Source organism: Papilio xuthus, unplaced genomic scaffold (assembly GCF_000836235.2).
Source record: "Papilio xuthus unplaced genomic scaffold, Pxut_1.1 DF828177.1, whole genome shotgun sequence".
Classification (NCBI taxonomy): domain Eukaryota; kingdom Metazoa; phylum Arthropoda; class Insecta; order Lepidoptera; family Papilionidae; genus Papilio; species Papilio xuthus.
Window position 1 is genome coordinate 159,234 of NW_013530472.1, and position 24,471 is coordinate 183,704.

Genomic DNA, 24,471 nt, shown 5'->3' on the forward strand with positions numbered 1-24,471 from the left:
AAATGGATGTGAAAGTTGAGCGAGACGAGGCGAGACGAGGCGATCGGCGAACTCAGCTCACAAAGTGTAAACAAAATCGGGCTCGTCGAAGCGATTTCCAAAGGAGACGGAGGAGAGTTGCGAGGCGACGTCGTAACCCTGTAATTGTAATTCTCTCTCCCCTGTGCGCTGAACGGGAACTGCACGGTACATATTTCTACTACTTTCCATTATATATCTATTTTATTTTGATTCGTAATACTCAACGTTGCGTTTGAATAATCAATCTATGTAGAAGTGAATCCGAGGAAAGGTATTTTGATTTAGCATCCGATACATCGCAAGTATATAAGGTACATTATGTTAAGACAATTCAGTGCATCATCGCGATCTAAGATAATTTTAATAAGAAGTTCCATGCTCCCCCCCGCCATAGTCGACTAAATAATGATTTGCATTAAAAATTAAATCAAGTTTTTATATTATTTGCACTTATCAAAGGTAAAGTAATTAAAAAGCTTAATAGCATCATAAGACGTAGAAAATTATAAAGTAGTTTTAGATGTCGATTCTTAATTAAACTTGCCATGTTGTACCTAGTTCGGTTTGTATTTTCCACGCTTCAAAGAAAAGTCAGACTGAAATGAACGTGGGCGGACATTGGGAAACTTTTTAAAAAAGCTTCATTTAGTATCGGTAAAGCGGACGGTCTTTAATCATTTTAAAATGCCAAAGTTAAGAAAACTTCCACACACGATTTAGTTTGTAATATGCTGGCGGTCTTTGGAGAGAGAAAACAAATTACGACGTCTTCCCGCTCTTCTACATTAAAAATAGGATCCTCGATCTAAATAATGGCTAACTTTTTCTTAACAAACAACTTAGCAAAGCCTATTCAAATACTGTTCAGTAATTAACGTATGGGGGACAAGCATACCAACATTTTATTTTATTATTATGGATTACGAACATGTAAACATTATATGTCTCCATTTTGCTGGGCCCCGAAAAGTCTTTAAGGAGTTATTTTTTGGGCCCATTAAGTATGGGGTCGTATTACCCTTGGTGCCATCTGTAACATGTTATATAGACAAAGCTGTGGTAATTGATGACTAAGATGGCGGCATTCCGCCGAGTGAACCATTTTCCCTTTGTAATTTGGCAAGTGGTAGGTAGTATCGAGTGTAGTGAAACGTAAGGCCGGCACGGCAGCGGCACTTGTATCACTCTCCATCGATTAGTGCATTCACAGTAATCCATATTCAGCCGTCAAAGCTGGCAAGCTGAATACATGTAGCGATTACATACATACATGGTACGCGTATCTACCAAAACCAATATGCGATTGACTCGCTCGCTCGCCCGTTCCATTACTAATTCTACATTAATTGCTTCCTTCACAAGTATATATATCTCATAGTAATATAGTTACATACATACCTTATTAATTAATATTATATTACTACAAACTGCCGGTGCTTTTGGTTTACAAATTGTGCGAATATGGGGAATATTCTGTATACCTATAAACATGGCAACTTACTCCTTTTCTTATGCGAAAAAGTGGTTATTTCTATATGCGTCAGTATAGTGAGCAGAGGCATTTCTTTATCTTTATCTCTGTGAATTTGGGAAAAATATACAGTATGGATGCATTTGGCATACATTTATCTTCGCAGACAATACAAAATAATGAAATACATATCGGATATTAAAGTAACGACAACAAGTAGGAAAACACTTGTGTCGCGTGCGAGTAGCGAGTAGCGCGCGGTCCGCACGCACTATAGAATCATCGACATGAGTAGTCACTGCTTTTCTCACAAATATCATGATAACTAGGTAGGTACTATCTCACTGTATTGCATTAATTGTTTACCGACTACAATCACCGTGATTCGAAGATTTACGTTGCCTACTGTACGAACGCCTCAATTGTGATTCCGGTTCCAAACAATTGTTGCCGTTTGTCGTACATTAAATAAGGAGGATTGATGCTCAAAAGTTAAGATAATTGTGTTGCTTATCTTTAAGCAGCCACAAAATGTTGCAAAGTTTAATCGTCTACACAATTTGCAACAAACGCCTTCGTCGCGTCATCAACAATAAAAAACATACAGAGGAATTGAGAACCTACTTACTCCTTTTTGAATCGGCCAATAGAAATAGAATAAATAGAATAGATTCGAATTATTATATAGTTTTCACAGTTCAATGGGCATTGAGCAGCGATAGGAAATTCAAAAAGGAAACTCCAAACACGGAGGTGAATTCAATCATAGAACGGTCTATCAATTAGTCGCTGGAACGTTTCACCCCGGCGGCGGGTGGAGGCGGGTGGAGGCGGCGGGTGGAGGCGGCCGGCGTCAGTACTCCACCAAATATGCGCCGCATACAATGCAGTGCAATGAAAGCAGTACATTTCAGACGTACAGATTTAGTGAAATACGCGTACATTTGTATCGTAATATTGAATGATGTTTGCAAAGTAGATCAGGGGTGGCCGAGTAATAAGCACCCCCTATTGTTAATTCTTACGAATAATATAAATGCGAATGTTTACATGGATGGATGTTAAATGTTTTTCAGCAGGTAACTCCAGAATGGCTAAACGAATCTCGATAAAATTTCGCATAGATGTAGAACTAAGATCCACGGATTTTTTTACTGGAATTTATGATCGGCCACGTTTCATGTGAAAGCCCGTACACACTTGCAAATGTTCGGATTATTGAAAAATAGATTTTTGTGCACTTAATTTCCTCAAAACTCTGTAACGAGCTCAGATTTCTCTTACATAGAATCGTGATCGGTTGCCGGAATCTTGGGGCCCTGTATGGAAGTTTCTTTGTTTGATGGGACTACTTGATTGGGCGCAAAATTTTTCTTTTATGTTGAAGTGCATAAACTCGCTCGGATAAACGGCAAAATCCCCGCTTCGCTTCCACAACAGTAGAGCGGTTGTACACAAGGAAACGTAAATCTTCGAAACCTGGTGACATAAGTCGCTAAGCGACTTAGACAATACGATGTCACAGAGGTTAGATGTCATACAGCACGCACCTAATACATACGTATGCACGATAATGTACCTTTTTAATTCCTAAAGCGTTTTTGAAATGGATCCAGTAGTCTGTCAGTTACTTGTAACATACAAAAATAAATATATTTTCTGTTTATGATATTTGTATTGATAAACATTGAAATGAAATCATTTGCCAAATCAATCATGGCAAAATTTTAAGTATGTATTAATTAAGTCTGATCCCTACACCGTGGTATAGGGAGCTAATGAACAATAATCCGGACAGAGACTGATCATAACGAATATTGAGCACCCTGCGCGTTTACAAAATAAGCACATTTTGATACAAATGAATACTGGAATGTAATTAAACAGTATTACCGGCCGTCAGAATAGGTCTGGTATTTTGCGCTGCCTAATTCACCGGCAAATATTCAATTAATTCGTCGGCCAACGTTACTCATCGATATCGCAAACTGTGATGGTGATTCGCTCTCCGTCGCTACCTCTACCTACCGCTGCTGCTGCCGCTTGCCTTGTTATATGGACGTTTGTAACATACATTATATACATTGAATGGACATTTTAAATGATTTCGGTCTGCTATTACATACACGTAAATATACAATATCTTTTAAAAGGCTATATGTCAGTGGAGCTATTAGAAAGTAGGGAGCGGTCGAGTGGAAGAGGGCGACACTTGGCGGCACGCTCGAAAGCGGAGGGCCGCACTCTGACGCAAAACTTACGCCTTATTAAGTGACAAGCAAGGAGCCGACACAGGCGAGTACTAAATGTCCGCCCGTATAGCTTTTTCCAAGGTTTTAATGGTATCATCATCATATTAAAAATTGTTCTTCTAATACCATACATGTTTAAATAAGTAAAAAGCGAAGCGAGCCAACGGGTAGTAATTTGTAACGTTCAATTCGTAGAATTCGCGCAGTAACGTTTTTGGATAGAAAAAATTATGTTTTTTTAAATAAAAATTAATATGTTTTAAAATTTTGTTGAAAAATTGTTTGACTGCTTTTTACTGTTATTTCTATATACAAAAAAAACTGTTAAAGACCTTACAAATAGCAAGTGCATGTTTTTTTGTAAATAGATAACAAATAAATATATTGATAACTGTGGGTTTCCAATGCAGCGATTGTGTTGACACATGTTGTCGCATCTGTTTTCTCGAAGGGAATGCATGGAAACCGCCGTGATATACATGTATCTTTGGATGTAACCAACCATCTCAATGTTCGCGGCAATCCTGTATATGACAAGTAAAGATATTGTTACCTAAGGGTTCGTCGGGCTGTGCGAGCGGGCGGCGCGAGGGCGAGGGCGAGGGCGAGGTCTTGCGGTGCGTGTGCGGCGCGGGCGGGGGCTGCGTGTGCGGCTGCGGCTGCGGCTTGAGCACGTGCACCGGCACCGCGCCCTGCGCTGCCTCCCCCGTGCCAGGCACGCGCACCACCCACCACTCGGCGCGTGCCGCCCACGGCTCCACCAGCTCCACCTGCTGGCCCTTGCTCACGCTCAGCTCACCGGCGGACGCGGCCGTGTGCTCCGCCACCACCCAGCTCATCTGCGTCTCGGGAACGGCCTACAACAATTTTTTTTTGTTTCATTTCATATTTCAAAAAAGCATTAGTCATGTTCGTACAGAACATGTGGTTATTTTATAATTCATAGTATTCGCCGACTGGTTTATACCATAAAGTGAATGTATAATGCTGTTCAGAGCTTCATCCGGAACTTGAAATTATCAAATATGAATGCAGAGTAATGGGATTTCACCGAAATCATAAATTTTATCTATTACTAGCTGCCGCCCGTGACTCCATCCGCGTGGAATTAAAAACAAACTTAATAAGTAGCCTATCTATTCATTCACCTAAAGGTTCGCATTTACAATAATATAAAGAAATATTAGGATTATTTTAATGGTCCATAGCCAATCTATGAAGATAAAATGAATTAGTGAGAATACAAAACATTTACATGCCGGATTAGTTCTTCACTGAAAACGGAATTCCGACTTATACGCCCCTAGATATGTTCTCATAATGAGGAAAATATGGAGTATAACAAATATGAATTCTAAAAACGCCAGGCTTTCGAACGGGAAAACGTCCAGCATCAAAGTGGAAGTAACATTTCACAAAGCCGCTTTGAGCGTACCAAGCCGGCTTGGCGGCCGCCCCACCGCCACGCCGTGCCGCCCCGCCACCTTCGTCCGAGTCCCCGGTAGCCAATTAGTTATTTAATCGTTACAAGAGTTCTTTTAACTGTAACTGTATATATATTTTGTAAAAAAAACGTGGACGCCGGGAGTCGCGTACTTATTGTGTATCGATTCGTGTTTAGATCATTATTGATACGGAAGCTTACACTAAAATGATATACAGATATACCTTCATTATTTGATTAATTAGATATCGAAGGTTTTTGTAACATGATTTTATGCATATTAAATATAATAATTAACCTAAAAGTGTAAGAACGATGTAAAAGCGCAGCGGTGAGATTAGCCGCATTGTGCTGCGAGTTGTAAATACACTATTTGCACTACATATACTTCTTTGATTCTTAATGTGACGAAAATTTAGCCTTGTTGGTATATATATGACGTACAGTGATGATAATAAGTCTGCCAAGGGATCAGTTTGTTTTCCATTTTCCATAACATTCTTACTGAAGGAATCCATTTTCCGTCCACATATTACTGAAAAGTAAAATGTTTCTTTTTTGTTTTCCATCATGACAGTCCATGTAAAACAATCGATACTAGATTATGACTAATTGACACTGAATCGTCCGTAAATTATTATTCATGAATTTTTATGTCCGTGTGTACATAAAGAATTCACGTAAATGTGCCATGAAAGTAGAGGAGCAGCTCGCGGGCGAGGCACGGCTCTCGATTCAAGTCAATACGTCGAGCTTATAGATAAACGAATTTAGCAATATGAGATAAGGCATCGATAAGGCCTTACAGTCACAATGAAACAAACGTATAGAGGGCCATGTAACAGTAGAGAACGTGCGCGCCGCCAAATGGAAATATTGTGCGCCGTTACCAATATTGAAATGTAATAGCATTAGGTATCTTAAACGTTCTGCAGACGTAAAACGATAAGGTTCGATATATATTTGTCGGAAAAGAGGAAATGTGTATTACGAGGCAAAGGATCCCTCCGGAAATGCCGCGTTACACCGCCGCGGCTCCACTCCAGTCGTCAAGCTTTTCTTGTTCTTCTCCAACAAATTTATTTGATTGAATTTTGACATTTAATAAGCGTTTGTTAATTATGATGCTAGTGTTATTGAAGAAAGCCACCGCTTAATTATTTCTTCCTTGACTTACTTGGTGTCAGTTTTTCTATTTAAATATTTTAAAAGGGGGTGGAACGTCGTTCATTGAAGGATTATTAAAAACGAAGAACAGATCACTTTTATAGCTTGTAGTTTGCACTCGGTATCAAATTATTATTAAACAAGAAAGCAGTGAAGGAGTAGATGATATGACACGTGAGATCAACATTCATCTTCCTCATTTTGTAGTACTACTTCACCGCTCTCGATCGGCTCATCTTTTCTATAATAACGTGTTCAGCACACCGACCTACCTGTGGCGTACAATCAATTCTGTATAAAATGTGACTCGATCGATCGATCGATCGATCGACGCTTCGGCGTGACTGGGTACTAGACTAATTAAACATTTTTATGTTATAAAATAAAACAGTTTCCGTTCTGTAAACCATTTAAACGCTTCAATAGCTAAAAGTCTTTGACGAACTTTATTTGAAGATGAATTCGAAGTAATTAATTAACTTTGAAATGGAACTTTATGAGTTTAGCATAAATTACTACTTAAGTTATGAAGCTGTTTCGTATTTACATTGAAACAGCGACGCTATTTGCAGACTTAAAAACAGAAAAGCAGCAAGCAAATTGCTTGTAATAAGAAATTTTAGTATTGAAGTACGTATGTATTTATATTTTTGAATTTTAAGAGCTATCCTCGTCGCGATATCAACAAACCTTGCATATTTCAGGATCAACTACAGCATAACTTCGTACACATAATATATAGGTACATAAGTATATCCAGCAAATGTAACGAAGGGACCAACTTTCCTGACATCTCAAAGGTATTAATTGTAAACTGTAGCAATGAACCTAGCCTGGCCCCGCACCGCCATACCTAGAAAATTTAATTAAGTGGGGGAATGAAATTCAGTGCTACCGGTAGTTGTGTTAGCCGAATATTACAATAAGCTGCATCACATACTCAAACTCAAACAAGGGTCACCCTTGTCATCGCTGCTTATAGCGGACCGGATAACGATTTGTACATTTTAATTCATAACGTCTACTTAATTTAGACCAAAAACTGTGTAGATGGTATTTATTACAGCTACGACCGTATTCTATTATTTATTATGCAGGAAAAGCCTTCATGAAAATTATTGCCTCGTTTTTTTTAGTTATAAATTAATTCGTTTAACAAAAATGGTTGGAGTTGATTATCGAGTTCAGTACAAAGTTTCCATACAAAAGCATTTGTTCGGATTCCCATTTTAACAGCGTTATAAACAGGCACAGGCAACAGAGCGAAGGCAGGCGGGACTCACTAGTTCGTCTCGTATTTCACCTAACATCATGTAGTTAGAACCTAGCATTTGTTAAAATTAATAATAAGGTAATTAAAACTTTAATGCGATATTTTTATTTATTTATTATTATTTGGGCCCTCTATTAAAATTATTGGTCGAATTAATGATTTCTTTATATTTTAAGTAGAATAAATAATTAAAATATTCTTTTAACTAATTTGTTGCGGAGAGACTGACAGACACTCAAAGAGACAAAATTGGTTTTTGTCATAAGTGAGAAGATTTTCTTGTTGAGTCATGTAGTATTATATTAAAATTGCAGTAAATAGTTTGATCTATTATATGTTATGTTTCGACACCTGACACGTATACGGGAGTGTTTAAGCCATTCATATATTATTTTAATAAAAGTGAAATATTTCTGAAATAATCGAAGACTATTTTTCAATTACAGTTTATGCAGTAGCATTCAATTGATAAAATAGATTTGCTTTGGTTATGATAATGTAAATAACGGTATACAAAAAGAGAAAATAAAAAAATCAAGTTAAAATCAAGTTTAATTTAAACTTTATGATAAAATGAAATTTAACATCGCATAGCATCCAAATAATTCCATAAGAAGGCAAACAATGTGGAGCATTTTGTTTGTGAGGAAAGATATATTCAGTGCGGCATTGCCCATGCCCTGAGGATGACCGCCTCAGGGCATGAGGCATGTCATATACAACGCCGGCATTGAAAGTGTAAACATCAACGATGGCCTATATTCAAACATACCAACTATTAATATTTTACACATCTTTCAATGGAAATCATACAATGACGTTTTTTTTTCAAACTGTATCCAGAATAGGTTTTATCATCGGAAAAATTATAACTTGTTTTAATTATTCTACGATATTATTCAATAAGGTGATCGCTATGGTAATAAGAACGAAAGGCTTTGTAATCCTATATTTAGATAGACTTATGATTAATTCTCAATCCTTCGAAAGACCAAATACGATTGACTCTAGACATAAATTGCTAGTTTTCTGAATAAACTATATACTATTTCCACTTGCGCGCTCATAATTTCCATAGAAGGGGTAATCGCGTGCGACCGGAGCAGCTACTAGCTCACCAAGCAAAACGAGGTCGACGGGCTGCCTCCCTTTTAATTTTTTTTCAGGATGAGATTCTGAAGACGACTATGTATAAGGGTTGAGTTTTTTATAGGATAAAAGGAGCAACGCGCCTGACGTTAAATATTCCGACGCCGATGGACATCTGTAACACCAGAGGCACTAGCAGATGCATTTTCAGCATCTAATTCAAATCAAATAGAATTAAGTCTTTACAAAATAAAGCGAAGAGGAAAAATAGTGATACTACAATATGATAGATAAGATAGTAAAAATGATACGAGCTGCGTTTTATTACATCGTTTTGAACAATAGGCGAGTCAACTGTTATTGCACAAGCGCCTTCGTGTTGTGATCTGACATCGACTCCAACGCGCATCCGCACCTGAATGTTTAACCATTTATAAGTAAACGCGTTGCATTGCTTCCTCCTCATCTTTGACAACACTTCGCTTATAACAAATCCATACTCGGGGATTTATAGAACGAAATGTTATCGTGTAATGTATAATATATGTAAAATAACATATGCACGGATTTAAAACTGTTAATTAGCATTAGCCACTTTTATTTTACTCGTCGTTTTAAAAAAAATGTGCAGTGATCATTTATTTGAAAAGAGCTCACGACAATATATTCTACTCGTATATATTCAAAAGGATTATCTTAGAAAATTTGTTCATTAACTTTGCTTTCTTTCCTCCGGTGTAATAAAAATATAAATAACATTAAAATTTGTAGCAACTATTCCAGCTGACCGATGATACCTCGCGATGCAAATCACATAAACAAATTAAATAAAGTAAAACAATAAAAATATTTTGTAAAGTTTGCATCATTAAACGCGATATATTATTAGGATATCTTGGATGTGATTGTTTAGGATTCTTGGTGATACGTGAGTTAAGGAAATCAATAAATAAATAGGCATATTATTTCATAGAGGAACTATATGTACACAACGTGTACGTAACCGGCGTCAGATAAATCCGATGAATCGTTCAACGGACTATTATTATGAGCGGTATCCTAAGCGGGTGCCGGACCTTGAGCAGATATTTCCATCGGCGAGCCGCCCGCGCCCGAGCCCCGCTCGCGCCCCTCACGCTGCCGACCGCCCGCAACTTGTGACCGACACGCTAAATACTACGTACTAATGTTGCGCATAGTATTTAGCTCAATCAAACTGCCCGATATACAACCGCATTTAGCTTCTACTCTTGTCTTATGATAAATAACATTAGACCTTTTTTCTTTATTTAATAATAAAATCATAATGGATGTATGGATGTTTGTTAGAAGGTATCTCAAGAACGGCTCAACGGTGTCGCTGAAATTTGACATATTATATATAAAATGTGGTGTGAAGTACATATAGACTGCTAATTATTTTTTTTATTTCCACGCGGACGTAATCGCGGGCAACAGCTAGCGTTGAATACAACGAATGAACCAATGTTAGTTGTGAGAAATACCTAAGTTATTGAACATGTAACTAGTCGCGTTATAATTTCTGGTTCATTTTCAATAATTGGCGTCTGCGACTTCCCACGCATGATGAATGACTTTTCACAAAACACGAAATATCTTATTAAAAAGTTGTTTGAGGTTTTTTTTGATTTTTTTGGAAATACTGCTAAAAGTAAAGCACATCCATACAAAACTTAAACCTCCCCCCCCACGCACATCTTAGTGTTCGCCAACATAATCGAAAGTCTGTGCCAAATTATAATACAATTCACGATGCGCAGAAGTTTCGGCAAAGCATTAATACATATATATTGTTGAGAGTTGAGGGTTGAGAGAAAGTTCCCCTAATGTCCCTGAATGCCGGCCGGCTCATACTGATGCTTTACATATGTATTTTGTCGATGACGTTTATAAGTTCCCATTAGCAAATATTCGTATTATACCTTACAAGCGAGCAACCGAGCATTGTAAATATTTTTTATAGTTTTGCATTTGACACATCTTATCTGATTTACTGAATCTTACAAAAACAGAAACATGTTTGTAATATATTTGATGTGAAATCAACTTTAAACCGTAGAAATAAAGGATGAACTCTTTATAAGGGACACGTAAACTAATTCATTTTGAGGATGCATTCCGTCTCTTGTCAAATAATGCATTACTGATATTGTTGTTGTTGTTCCGTTATCGCTCGAAGATAGCGTACCAAGTGGGAAAGGGACAGATGCGCGCTCACAATTAACCAACTTTGACAACAGAAGAAGGCAATCTGTCGTTGTCAAATCTTTCTTTTGGTGGGTCCGCATTTCGACTGTTCATATATATATAACTAATTAAAGATATAAAACTTTTAACATTTATATGAGATATTAACAAATAAAAAAGAAAGTTATTTATTTTTTTAGTTAATTGTGCGATATATAGTCAAATTATTTAAATTAATAAAAAAAGTAATAAAATAACTAAATAATAGTACTTATTTGTTCGATTAATTTTATTAGAAGATTGTAGATAGTTGTTTGTTATGCGCGTACGTATAGGCACTATGACACCCGTCCATTAAGCACGACATTAATCCCCATACTTAATTAATTTTATCCTTACAAAGACAATCTATAATTCGTGTAGGTCCGTGAAAAAATAAGAATATGTTGAGGGAGGGAGTACGGGTACGCTAAAGTGGCTAATGGAAACAATGAATTTGCATACCTATTTATTATTATAAGAAATCTATAAGAATATGTTTACTAAAACCTGAGGGATCGTATCATATCGACCTTAATGCACATAAACATTTTGCCCATATCGCATAATAATTTCAAATGTCCTCCACGCGTGCAACTAAGGAAGACTATTTTCAATCAAAATAGGTATGGAATGATACGCAAATTAATATTTATATATACCTAGAATTCAAGTATCATTTTACATGAATACGTTAACAATCACTAATAAATTTTCTAAAGTAATTGAGCCCTTTGAATATGAAGTTGTTATTGTGATGGATTGAAGCGCGGGAGTTATTAGGAGGGGCACGTGGTGGCAAGGACGAAAGGGCGGTGGGCGGTGCATCAGTGCAGGCGCCAGGCGCGACTCATTCACCTGTCGCTGGCGACCACCCTTCAGCAGGCGAGCGTGGAAGGAACTCGGCGTGTCGATGGTGTGCTGGCGGGAGAGTGCCACATGAGGGGTCGACGTCGAGTTTTGCCTGAACCATGGCAAAGATATTTTACGGCGGCTCCTGCGGGGGTCGGGGGGCGCGGGCCCCGCGAGGGGCGGGGTCGTGCCCATAGCCCGAGCGCCGCGTGTGCCGCGCGGCAGAGCTCGCCGCGTCGCGTCGTCCGGAGCGGCGCGCGACGCTCCGGCCACTGCCGCCGCGCGCCGGCGCCCCGCCCGGCCGCCCGGTTGCCGCTTCCTCGCTCGCTCACTACGCAGCCTCCGTATTGAGCTACACTTCCCGAGCTGCCGACTGCCCGAGTGGCGCGCTTGTTCCATCCGCGACAGCGGTACTGGGTTCGACACCGCAACAGTTGTCCTTAATTGTGTACAACGTTTCCTAATGTATTCTATAATAAATACGCGTCCCGACATACGTAGCATTTCGTTTTATTTAAAACTAGCAGTAGCCGGCGACTTCCTCAGCGCAGAATTAAAAAATAATGTAGCCAATAATATTGTGCCCGTGTGCATCGGTTTCCTTCCTGTCAATATAGGTTCAGCCGTTCCGGACAAGTTTCATGCTTTCGTTTCAAATAAAGTTTCGTCCGCGCGGGATAAAAAAAGTCCAGTGATAAATATAGCCTATATCACCCGGGCTAGTGTAGCTTCCCAATAGTTCACTAGTTTCAAAGCCTATTAAATCCAAATAAACAGTCAATCAAATCTTTTCTCTTTATATAATAATATAAGTATAGATAAATAAACCATACATATGAAAAGGGTGGAGGGGATGATATTGGGGAGAGAAGTGTAACAAAGTTTGATTATAAACTGATGTAAATTATTGGCGTTCTACAACACTCCTTAAAAATATGAATACGATTAAGGGGCCACGAGACATCTGTGTTAGAATTAATCCTTTATGAAAAACAGAGTTGAGACAAATTATCAAAATATATTTTATGTTCAAATACTTGTATTAATGTCAAGGTGATTTTCTCACAGGAAGTATTTAATAGTAAAGGTTTAGTGCGGCGAATTCACCTATCAAATACGGTTTTATAGTTAACTATTTATGAAGAACAAAGATGATATGAATTGCAACATATCATCATTCGTCCTTCTTTCCTTGGGTTTGACTCCAATAACATATCCCACTCCCTTTAAAAAAAACATCCCTAAACGTAATAACACTTTCTCCCTCATACGCAAATCCATTCCTCATTTCGCCACCTTTTATCGTATTTTTATAGTACTGATGCAGTGCAACATGCAACTATCGGCACTACAATCGTTTGGTTAATCTTGCTAAGTCTTTTTATTCATTGGGTTTGTCAATTACAAATTTAAATGATAATTTTTAAAAGGATCGCGCAATTTAGTGTCGGATGCAATGTTCGCAGCGAACGCCAAACAGACATCGTCATAAAAATAAGATGCACACTGGACTCGTAAAAACGCAAACAGAATCTCTTTTACATCGTAAATGTAAATCCATTTAATTTATGATTATCTGCAGAAAAACGTAAAGTACCATGTGTACATACATACCACATGCTACGCTGAGGCCGCTGGCCACACTTAACACCACTCTCCTCACCTGCGCTTTTATCTATACAGCTAAAGAAAAGTGAAGTTTCATTATGCAATATGTAAATTACATTTGCATATTTATAAAATGTAGTTTTATGGCACTTATACAATAAAAATCCATTTTTGTCCGATGTTCCCCGAGTACAAGTAAAAGAGTAAAACTGTGAAATGCCGGGGCAAATTTTGACAGAACTTTCAACAAAAAGTATATTTTTATATAAAGGTGTATAATGTGGAATTCATAAAATATTGAAGCGTCGCTGCACTTAAAGCGTACTAGCGCCGGTTCTAAGGCGAAAAATTGCGAATCAATTAATTGCTATTTAAAATGGTTACTTTTTAAATTTAAATGTAGATTTTGTCGTATGTTTTGTGTTTTAGTTTGGTCTATATAGAAAAAAGTGTCGATTTTCAGACATGCGAATGCATACTGCGCGCCTGGATGGATGGATGGAGGGATGTTACTAAGTATCTGCGATATTTGGTATAGTGGCTCACGACTTCATCCGCATATTTCTTCGGGTTGCAAAATCGATAAACAAAATGAAATAAGTCTATGTCACTCCAGCATAAATCAGCTACCTTCCATCAAAAGTCGCGTCAAAACCGGTCCAACCGTTTCAACGATTACCCGGAAGGAACGTCAAGTTGCAGACACACACACACACACACACATAAATTTTAATAATTGTTTTGTTGTTAAAATATAAACATTTTACATTGATATAAGGACACTTCATTTTCATTTATTTATATAGATTTAGCCGTTGCACGGTTTGGTGAAAGGTGGAACAAATGATATGTGCGGGTGCGGTTGGTTGCATGCGGCGGCCATCACTCTGCGTTATTGACCGCCGCCCGCCGCCCGCCGCTAGCCGACCGGCGCGACCCTACGTGTCTGCACCTCGATTTTGCCAGCGGTGCATTCGTGAACACTCCAGGTAATTAACAGATGTCAGAAAAATACATTTCGCATAAACGAATATTTTGTTTGAATGTCGTTTTTTTTACTCCACTGAAAACAGGGTAATGTATTTCGCACGAAGGTACATTTATTTTTATGCATGAGGATTTGCATATACATATATAGATTTTTTTACTAGTTAAGTCCTTACATTTGATACCCAGGTTGAGGCGGTTGTACTTGTAAATATATGTAATCTGGCATTTTGTGACGGCGGCCTGGATTTTACATAGGGCATTATATTATTTTACAAGCAAGACAAGGGGCACTTCTATGTCCCACCCGATATTTTTCTACGGATTAGCGTTTTTATGTCAATTTAAATCTTTACGTCTATCATCAACTTATTAATTTCCTAATGTCTTACTAATAAATGTTTCGTTATGGTATTTTTTTATATCAAAAGATGGCAAAAGAGCGAGCGGGTACATGAAATAGCGAAGTGACCATGCAAAGACATATGAAATTGCATATGCGTTGCCACCTTTGATCGACGGAGGAGGAGATGCACAGAAATAAAATATTTTCCTTTCCCATGCCTTCCCCTATTCCGGAAAGTCCACTTCCACTTCCCATCCTTTCCTTATAAGAAAAAGGGTGAGAAGGAAAAGGGGATTAGAATTAGGCCTCCGGGACGCACACTCATCAGACTGTAGTTGGAATTGCTTCCACTTCACGCCTGTCTTCTGTGTGGTCGTGGTATTTCACCGGGCGATCCAGGCCCATTCGTACGAACATGTTGAAGCGGGCTCTAACACTATTAACATTATTAGTGTTAATTAAAATAAGATTTCTCATTCATTCACATAGAAAGAAGTTGAGTATCGAAGTAGTAACGTAATAAGTAAATTTTAGCGGAAGACATGGAGTATTCTGCTAGTTGGTTACGAGCCGGCTGGACTTAGTTAGCCGCTTCACAGACAAGTGTAAAGGAGAGCACTTACCTTGTCCGAGTCGGTGGTGTTGCCGCTCCCGAATGACGCCAGAGAATTGCGATCGACGTTCTCGTCCAGATACGTGTCGTCGAGGTCCCTGGAATTGTGCAATCATGTACAACCACTTCTTGTAACTAACTCAATAACTGCCACGTTGTCACACTGAGACTGAGAAACACATAAACCTTTTCCCATTATGGGATCTATTATATTAACAAATCTTAGTATGTAGTTAATACTAATCAATATAACACATTTACATTTATTTTTTCTTAAAACTTATAAGTTTTGTAAAATTTATTATAGTTATTTCATGATATGTATGATTGATCTACATCTATTTTTAAAGCATCGATTATTTATTTCTGTTAAAAGGCAAAAGTAATTACAAGTCATAAGCACTGAAAGTAACAACATAGAAGGATACAGGTGGACCGACCTGCTGGAGCGTTGCGAGCTGGTGGTGCGGCCGCGCAATGGGCTGCGCGGTGGCGTCGGCCCCAGCGGGCCGCGGAAGTATGTCTCCTGCGACACATCACACACGTTAAGTAATTCTCACTCAACTTGACAATCTTACAAAGTGTCGTCGCATGCATCAAATGTACCTGAATAACTTCCCTCAAGCGGCGCACCCAGGTCTGCTTAACGTCGAGCGAGGGCGCCTTGAGCACGATGCGGCAGTCGCTGGCCATGGGCTCGCGGCCCGTCCACACAGAGAACTTGCACTCGTCGCCCTCGATGTGCTCCGTCACGCCCAGCTCCGATGTCTGCGGCCGAATGCACATTGTACACTGCCACAATACTCTCACCAAAATCTCTCACATTCGCGTCACCGTCAGCGCCAGCTACACGCAATCATATTTAAGCCGCGCCGCGCCGTATTGACCGCACAAAAGGTTCCTAAAGATTTTTTATTGAAATAGTCATGATTAAGACACACGCATATCCAATAAAGTTCTCGTTTCGCCCTTTAGTCCCACGAAGTAATCTTCTCGTCCACGTAAGTCCCACGTAAACATGGGAGTTATTTTTTTGGGACGGCATTTGTATGTATATATGTGAATTCCTTTGTGACAGCCTGGAGCCGAAACCTATTGCAGCAATTTTTACGAGGGATGTGTCATAAGATGTCTTCTTCTTCGGCAGAGTGACAAAAATAAATGATTGTATGCGTTTAGCGTGGCAGTGCGGCGCAGTTGTTATATGATTAATTAACATAATGAATAGTTAAGGGTATTAAGTATTTATTTAAATGATTGTGATCTGAGGCTTGTTAAGTATATAAATAAATAAAGTATGGAATTATTCTTCGGATCAACTTTTACTGTTCTATTTTGAATAAAATTAAAAAACAAATGTTACATTCGCTATTTGCGTTGGCAATCCGTTGACCTGATAGGATCAAAATATTTTATCGTGTAGTTTTATTTGGTAGTTAATTTTTGATACTCGCAAATACTGATTTGTTTTATTTAGTAAGCATACTTGTTTTCAGACAAAGGTAGGGATGAGCGGCGAGCGTTATGCTTTTCTTTACAGCAAAAGATAAAACATAAAGCAAATGCGTTGCAATTATATGGTTAATAATAATATTGTTATTATATGTGTAACGTTTATTGTGACAATAAAATATATATCAAAAAGATGCCGAAATATATAATATAATTGGCTTCATTTTGGATGTTTTTGTATATCTTTCCGCTCACTGGGTGCCATTTCCTTAAAATGGCATCAGAAAGCAATTGTATATTTGACTTAACGATTGCTATGTTTACTGACAATCATTTATTTATTATATCTTTTTGCAATGAGAACTTATATTTTTTTACAATTTAGGGGTTATTTTTTGTACAATCCAATGGTAGGGGAGGTAAGGAGCAGTGGTATTGTTAACGTTAAATAATCACAGAAGTGCATTGGCATACACAACACATTGATACAATATAAAAACCTCATTTCATTAAATTTGTTAGAATTCCTCAAAGGGCAAAGACGGTAACACAGGGCACTGTACATATACAAGGTAAAGTCGCGCCGCGCCGCGACAAATTTGCTACTCAGCTGAGAAAACTTTAAAAATACAAAGATGCAAAATCACTCACCATGAATTTAGTCTTGTAGATGTACTTGGCCTTCCCGTGCGAGTCCTTCACCTCCTTGGCGAGCAGGAGGTGCAGGTCGAAGAGGAAGACTCGTCGTTCTCGGCCTTTCTTGATGATCTGGCGCAGGTCCCACACGTGGAAGGAATCCTGCAGCACCACCTCGCCCAGGCTGTCGGTGGGCACGTCGCACCCTTCCAGCAGTGACAGGTGCATCGCGTCGTTCGCCTTCTTCGGCACCGACAGCATCACGTCCAGTCCGTCCTACAAGAAGCGTTGTTTCTTGTTACATGCTGCCGGGTGCCTCTGGCACACTCACCATCTCGTGTAAAGCAGTTACATACATGCAATGCCACATATTACAATTTATTGTTCGCGAAACAAGTCTTCGGATTTGAGTGTTTGCAAACGAAAACGTTTATACATTTTTAGCATTCCAATTTCCATGACGATTCCCCAAAGTTTCAGAGGAGATGGTGCGCACTAGTTTAGTAAATACCTATTAACTAAAAATGTATATGAACGTGTCACGACTGGACGGTAACACTGACGGCGACAACTTGTCCCAACCCTTTGTCTACAATTGTACGTTTGCATTTTATAGTTAGTTCTAAAAGTTGGATGAAGGTAATAACAACTACAGCGATGTTAGAGGAATATTCCGATAAGCAGTTTTGGTTAACAAATTTACCTCATTATTAATATCTTATTTTAATATCACATTTGTTTGCAACTGTCATGAAACCGTACGTGAAAATAATGTACATTTCAATGAACAAATATGTATAAAACTTGTGACGCCAATTTGCAGGAAAATCCCTTACAAGATAATGAAACTGCAAAATATTACTCATGTTGTACGTACATATTTCTGAGTATTTATTTATTAGTATGGAGTGTGTAATGCCTAAAACTACATATCAGTCGCGGTGGAGCCAAACTGTTGTTTCGATTATTTGCATATCAGACAAAGTATTGTCTGTAAGTTAAGTACAGTAGTACTTAATCATAGAATATGGAAAATTACACACTAGTTAAGACATTTTAGCGTGTTTTTTCGGCTACCGCACCGGTCCAGTTAGTCGCACTATAATTCGATTAAGCATATTTTAATTGAAGTTTACAAAACAACTGTAGCTAATTGAGGGGCTCGAAGGCATGATTTAGTTTTGCAATGAAGTATAAAACAGCACAATGATGTCATATGTTTACAGTTAATTAACATCGGTCTATTCCCATCTTTCCCGACAGGATGTAAACATGTTTACATTATATTTATACTATTACTGTTCAATTTGCTGTTTATTTAAATTCTATTTGTTTTCTGGTTTTCAACCGGGTTTCATTTAATTACTGTTGTAAAACTGCGTTACACAATGCCGTACAGGCGTACAAAGTAAATTACGTACATTTTGATGAATAGACAACTGCGATCCAAAGCGCGAGTTGATGAGAAACTTCAGCATGGTCACAAAGAGCAACGGCGATGTCACAATCACCATAACAAATGAAGCACATGACAAAAAGTAGTGGAATGTGGTGGGGCATGGAGCGTGCTATGCGGCGCGCGCTTCGGCCGGTGGCGGCACGGCACTGCGCGCCAACACTTCGCCGATGAGTCACGAGGAAAAATATTGGTGTAATGTAAACCGTCAGTTAATTACGGCGGACGGTGAACTAGTTTGGTTAATCTCAAACATATCCTGCTTATGTTAAAGTCGCGGTGCGGTGCGGTGCGGTGCTGTGCTGTGCGGTGCGATAGCGCGTAATGGCCTCGCGCACACAAACCCGTCGTCGTTAGTGCAGATAAGTCGCCTACCCCCACATTGAGGACATCTTACTTTTGCGGGAATCCATTTGTTAACAAGTTAACACTAATTAGGTCAATATTGATAGTGGCTTATTACTATACCATTAATATGAATATTTCTTGAGTTAATGAAGTATCGCAAGCTAAACAGTTAACAATACTATAACTATTACTGAGTACGTAAGCTGCTAGCTGATAGAAGACAGAAGAGGAAACTTTTACAAAAGACATGATAATTTACTATTTATTTGAAGAAGTTGATGAATGCAAGGCATGCGCTGCAATGTCATAAATAAAACAACAACCTGATTGACGCCCTTATCCCAGAGACCAAGAACTTTTATTTAGCGCGGTGGTGACAAGATCTTATCACAGCTCCATTTAAATTAAGGCCTAGCTAAATCGGCGTCAACAGCTGCATGGTATTGCACGCTGTATAAAATCTTCGGGAAAATTCGACCTGACTTAAATTTTGTTCTATACATGTTTTGTTTCACGTCTTCGTCGCGTAGTTTCCTTTGTCATACTACGACGTGGAAACTTATAGACAGAAAAAATTACCTCTTATAGGTTTGAATAAGACTTTACATTATTTTGTCAGAATTTAAGACAAATGATAATAATGAAAACTTATCCTGAATGTGGAGATCTATCAATGGAATTTAAGAAGCAGAACAACGTTCTTATATATCATACAAAACAATAACTAAAAACTTAAAAATTAATATCCAGTATCTTTATTATTATTTCTTTTATAGTTGTAAAATAACCGCCTTTTTATTCATTTCAATTGACAATAAGGTCCACAAGAATATATAGCACTCGAGTATTCATTCTTTGAAGTAAATTAATGAATTCAGTCTGATACCAAGTGGAAAAAAGATTTTATTGGCTTATTTAAAAATAAAAAGGTCAAGTGTTGACATCCCAAAGATGGAAGCGATTTGTTTCCCTGTGCGACGCCGTCAGTGTCAGTCAGTAAAGGTAAACAGAAACAGCTATGATTGTAACATGTCGCTAAGCCCTTAGGTAGACAAGGAATTTGTATTCTGCCAAAGAGGTGGCGTGGCATACTGCCCACCAACACCTATGTAGGTATAGTCGCGAATAGGGCTTAATGAATATATTGATGTATATAGTTAATGAGCATAAGTATGTAACAAGGAAACAAACGCAGTTCTACTGCCTGCCTCGTGACGTGGTGCTGTTGTCATTTTATAGTCAGTACAGGACGCGATCATAAACATATCTGTGTAGTGCCGAAACACATCGGCGCATCATCGAAACTAACATCAAAATTAAATAAATGCGCAATTGAGTGGTTTTCGTTAAGTAAAGGTAAACTTTAAAGTTAAACAAAAAGCTATTCTCTTTTATAATATTTATAAATGATCTTTGCAATGCAAAGTGCTCGACCACGAGTCGGGTCATACCTTGATTTCACCCTGGCCTTCGGCGCAGCAGGCCTGCAGGTCCTTTAGCAGCAGCTGGTACTTGGTGATCCTCTGCACGGGTTTGATAAGGTACGCAGCTAGCGGATGTTCTAACTTCCTCTTGCGCTGCACCCTGACGAGTAATACTTTGAATAAGGTGACTGTGACGGTGCACATGTAAGATATTGCCGACAGCGAGAGATACCTGTCGAAGTAGTCGCCGGCGTGCTGCACCACGGCCGCGTTGCTGTCGGGCTTATTGCGGCAGTAGGACACGTACATGTCGAACTCGCGCGCCCACGTCACGAAGCAGTGACCCACGTCCTCAGGCATTGTCGAGTATTTGTCCAGCTCGCGCAGGAACACGCGTTCGTGGAACCGGTGCAGCTCCTCGATGTTGCCGAAGATCACCTCCTCCTGCCACAAACGATCTATTACAGTACATGCTGCAACGCATGTCGTACCTCTACCGGGACACTCTCCTCGTTGCCTTTTACTCGTTAGTATCGCTCGAGCGGCAGCAATATAAAGTAAATATAACAAGAGCCCTGTTAAATTGTTAACTAGATGTGTAAGCATCATCTCGCGATTGGTGACATCGTATCGGTTCAAGAGAACGACCACGCACCTTCCCCTGCAGAGCGGGCGGCACGGAGGCGGGATCGGTGCGCATCTCGCGCAAGTAACATGTGATGCACGTTTCCAGATCCTTGACATAGGCCCGCTCAGTCTGCAGCAGCTCCGCCATTATGAACCTACAACACAACAAACAGATATGAATTAATTTCTATAAAGCACACTACGTCTGTCGGCCCCTTTGTATCAGCAAGATCATCTCTCTCTCTCTCTCTCTCTATCTAACTCGCCTCGATTAGGCGAGAGCTCGAGAAAAGTTCATAGACCGAGAAAAGATAGTAAATATGATTGTGTAGTTACTCCTTGCGTCGCGCGCTGCGGCGCTTCTCGTCGCCGGAGGGCGGCGCGGCGGCAGGCGTTGCCTCGGCGGTGCGCGATTCCTCCGAGTGAGCGGAGGCCGTGGACGGCGCCGTGCTCGTCTCGCTCTCCGCCTCGCTCTCTCCACCCTCCATGGATCCGCTGAACTCCGCATATCTGACGCACAGTAACATCAATATTAAAGGCGGCGGACACGAGGACGGTAGCGCTGCATCCCTCATAATGTGCTCCGTGGCGGCCGTTTACCTGGCGTCGACGGCGGCGACCCAATCCTTGATCTGCACGGCGTGCGGGTGGCCCTTCTCGACGAGCCCATCGGCAAGTTGGGCCAGCAAACGCACGCGTTCTCGGCTTTCGCGCGCCACCCCCGCCGCCGCAACTGCGGCCGCCGCGCCTGCAGCGCCGCACCGCTCCTGCGTCTCGCGGATCCACTCAACGGCCGCGCGCGCAGATCGCTCAAATAGCGCGAACTGCTGGCACTGCTCCAGTCGCTTTTTGCGCACCGTCCAGTGCTCCAGTACCTGCGCAAAACATATAGACACCCGACGCCTCATACACGTTTCTCCATTGCATTTTCATATGTTCACACTTAATATTAACGATATTTTTTGGTTGGTTAGACGGTCGTCATGCGTCTAAAAACATTAAAATCATTTAATTCAGTAGAATAATATTGAAAAAAAAGAATCCACACACCGTATCGGCTTACTGACAGCGTGATAGCAATAAGAGCTTTGAGGCGGCGGGTCGCGTGTTCACAGAGCGTGACGCCGCTGTGGCGACCCGCGCCCGCGATACCATCGCACCACAAAGGGCACACATTGTTTTAAATGTCTACATCCGCCGCCGTTCATAACTATAATATAGGATATTTCTGTGCGATCTATTATGATTTATTATATTACTGTTGTTCGGTTTGGTGCCAATTTAATTGCAATTTCATATAGAGTTATATGAATTAGTACAAAAGAACAATGGTTACATATGAAGTACGAGTGGTGGGTGTGGCGAGCGCACCTTGTTCTCCTGGGCGAGCAGGGTGTCGAGAATAGCGCGCGTCTGGTCATGGTGGTGCTTGCTGGCGGCGGCGGTCTGGCCGTGCACCTGGGCGGAGCGCGCCGCGTACTTGAGAAACGTCTCGGCGGTGCGGCGCGCCAGCGTGCACGCCTTCAGGAAAGCCTCCTTCTGCTCGCCGTGCTTCACGATCAGCGCCGTTACCTGTGGTCGATGTCACAAATGCCATTTCGGTCTTACTCACTCGACTACGATAATAACGATTTCACTTAATTCTACTCTTCTATTACCATATTGTTACATAATCGTAAATGAATGATATGTAATCACCTGTGCGGCCTTATCCAAGTTGTGCGCGGGCTGTTCATCGGCGGCGGCGGGCGGCGTGGCGGGCGGCACGAGGGGCGGCGGCTGGGGCGGCGCGAGAGGCGGAGCTAGCGGCGGGGGCGGGACAGCGGGCGCTAGGGGCGCGAGGGGCGCGGCGCCGGAGCCGCACCAGTCCTCGTCGCGGCGGTACTCACGCTCCAGTGAGTCCAGTACCGAGCACACTTGCTCCGCCGTCTTGTAGAAGTTGAGTGACGCCGTCACCAACTTGTGACGCTCCTCCGCGCACGTCACCAGCCGTTGCCAACGCTCCGTCACCTCCTCCGATATTTCCCTGCCGAAAGCGATTGTTATTATTATCGTGAGCTCAGCGACTAGATAATGCTACATAAGCGCGGCGACCGACCTGATGGTGTGGGGCTCGTAGTGGTTGGCAGCGCGCAGCGCGTCGGCGCGGTACTTGACCTGAACGGCGCTCGCGTGCGTCTTTTCAACGGCCACCTGGAACTGGTCGTGCTCGCGCTTCAGCTGTTCCGCTTCCGCCAACGTGCCCGGGATGGAGAAAGACGCCGCTAGCATCGCCTCGCCGTTGCGGATCCAGCTCACCACCTGAGCAGCGTCCTTCCGGAACTGACCTGGAATCGGCATTCACTCCTTAACATATTTTTTTACTTTGTCGCAAATGGAAAAAAGAAAATAAGTCAACTGAAACGTTGGAAGCACGACTGTGATCCGATGGTGACATAGATATAGATGTGCAAAGATGTGGTCGTACCGAGCTGGACGCACTGCTCGAAACGCGCGCGGCGCTCCTCTGCCAGCTCCTCGAGGTCGAGCTGGCGGTCGTGCAGGAAGTCGAGTAAAAGTTGCACGCGCGCCTGCGCGTCCGGCGGCGCAGCGTCGCCCTCGCCGCCCGCCGCACCGCCCGCTGCGCCTCCCGCCGCACCCCCCGACATCGCCTCCGCCGCCTCAGCGATGGCCGCCGCCAGTTCCTGACCTTGCTGCACCACCTACCACGGAAACAGCCACGCTTGAGTCCGCTAACAAAACGTCCCAGTGACTCTCCCATGGAATGTTGCGACGTACTTGATAAGTGGCGTGCTGCATACGCGCGACGCTTTCGTTGTGCGCGGCAAGCGCCTGCTCCGCTTGGTGCGGCTCGCGAGGCGGCTCCGTGCGCTGCAGCTCGTCGCCCCACAGCTCCAGACGCGACGACACCTGCGCACGCATAACACTATATTGATGGTATATTAATACGTATATATGTCTCTCGCCCGACTACAATCTTAAGTCATCCGTTATCTTACCCTGCCCTTTACTTTGGCTTAAAGTTAAGAAATTATATCGACACGTAGTTCTTATCGGTGGACACGAAATGCTTTGAATATGTATGTAGCGAATACTTGGTAAACAAATACGTCGGTTTATATTTAAACCTGCAGATAGTGAGAAGAAGTAATGAAATC

At 41.0% G+C, this 24,471-nt stretch overlaps 1 protein-coding gene across 1 annotated transcript in view; it reads right to left on the reverse strand.

Moving 5' to 3' along the window:
- The window catches only part of trio (trio Rho guanine nucleotide exchange factor), a 70,181-nt gene that overhangs the window by 28,224 nt on the left and 17,486 nt on the right, over positions 1 to 24,471 (reverse strand). Inside the window, exons 16-30 of the mRNA XM_013306608.1 lie at positions 24,092 to 24,223; positions 23,781 to 24,015; positions 23,412 to 23,640; positions 23,135 to 23,339; positions 22,685 to 22,885; positions 21,914 to 22,188; positions 21,650 to 21,823; positions 21,342 to 21,468; positions 20,919 to 21,130; positions 20,714 to 20,846; positions 17,474 to 17,734; positions 15,977 to 16,138; positions 15,811 to 15,896; positions 15,381 to 15,468; positions 4,298 to 4,601 (exon numbers count right to left, since the gene is read on the reverse strand). Of these exons, the coding sequence (XP_013162062.1) occupies positions 4,298 to 4,601; positions 15,381 to 15,468; positions 15,811 to 15,896; positions 15,977 to 16,138; positions 17,474 to 17,734; positions 20,714 to 20,846; positions 20,919 to 21,130; positions 21,342 to 21,468; positions 21,650 to 21,823; positions 21,914 to 22,188; positions 22,685 to 22,885; positions 23,135 to 23,339; positions 23,412 to 23,640; positions 23,781 to 24,015; positions 24,092 to 24,223 (2,824 nt within the window). The remainder of the gene's footprint in view (positions 1 to 4,297; positions 4,602 to 15,380; positions 15,469 to 15,810; positions 15,897 to 15,976; positions 16,139 to 17,473; positions 17,735 to 20,713; positions 20,847 to 20,918; positions 21,131 to 21,341; positions 21,469 to 21,649; positions 21,824 to 21,913; positions 22,189 to 22,684; positions 22,886 to 23,134; positions 23,340 to 23,411; positions 23,641 to 23,780; positions 24,016 to 24,091; positions 24,224 to 24,471) is intronic.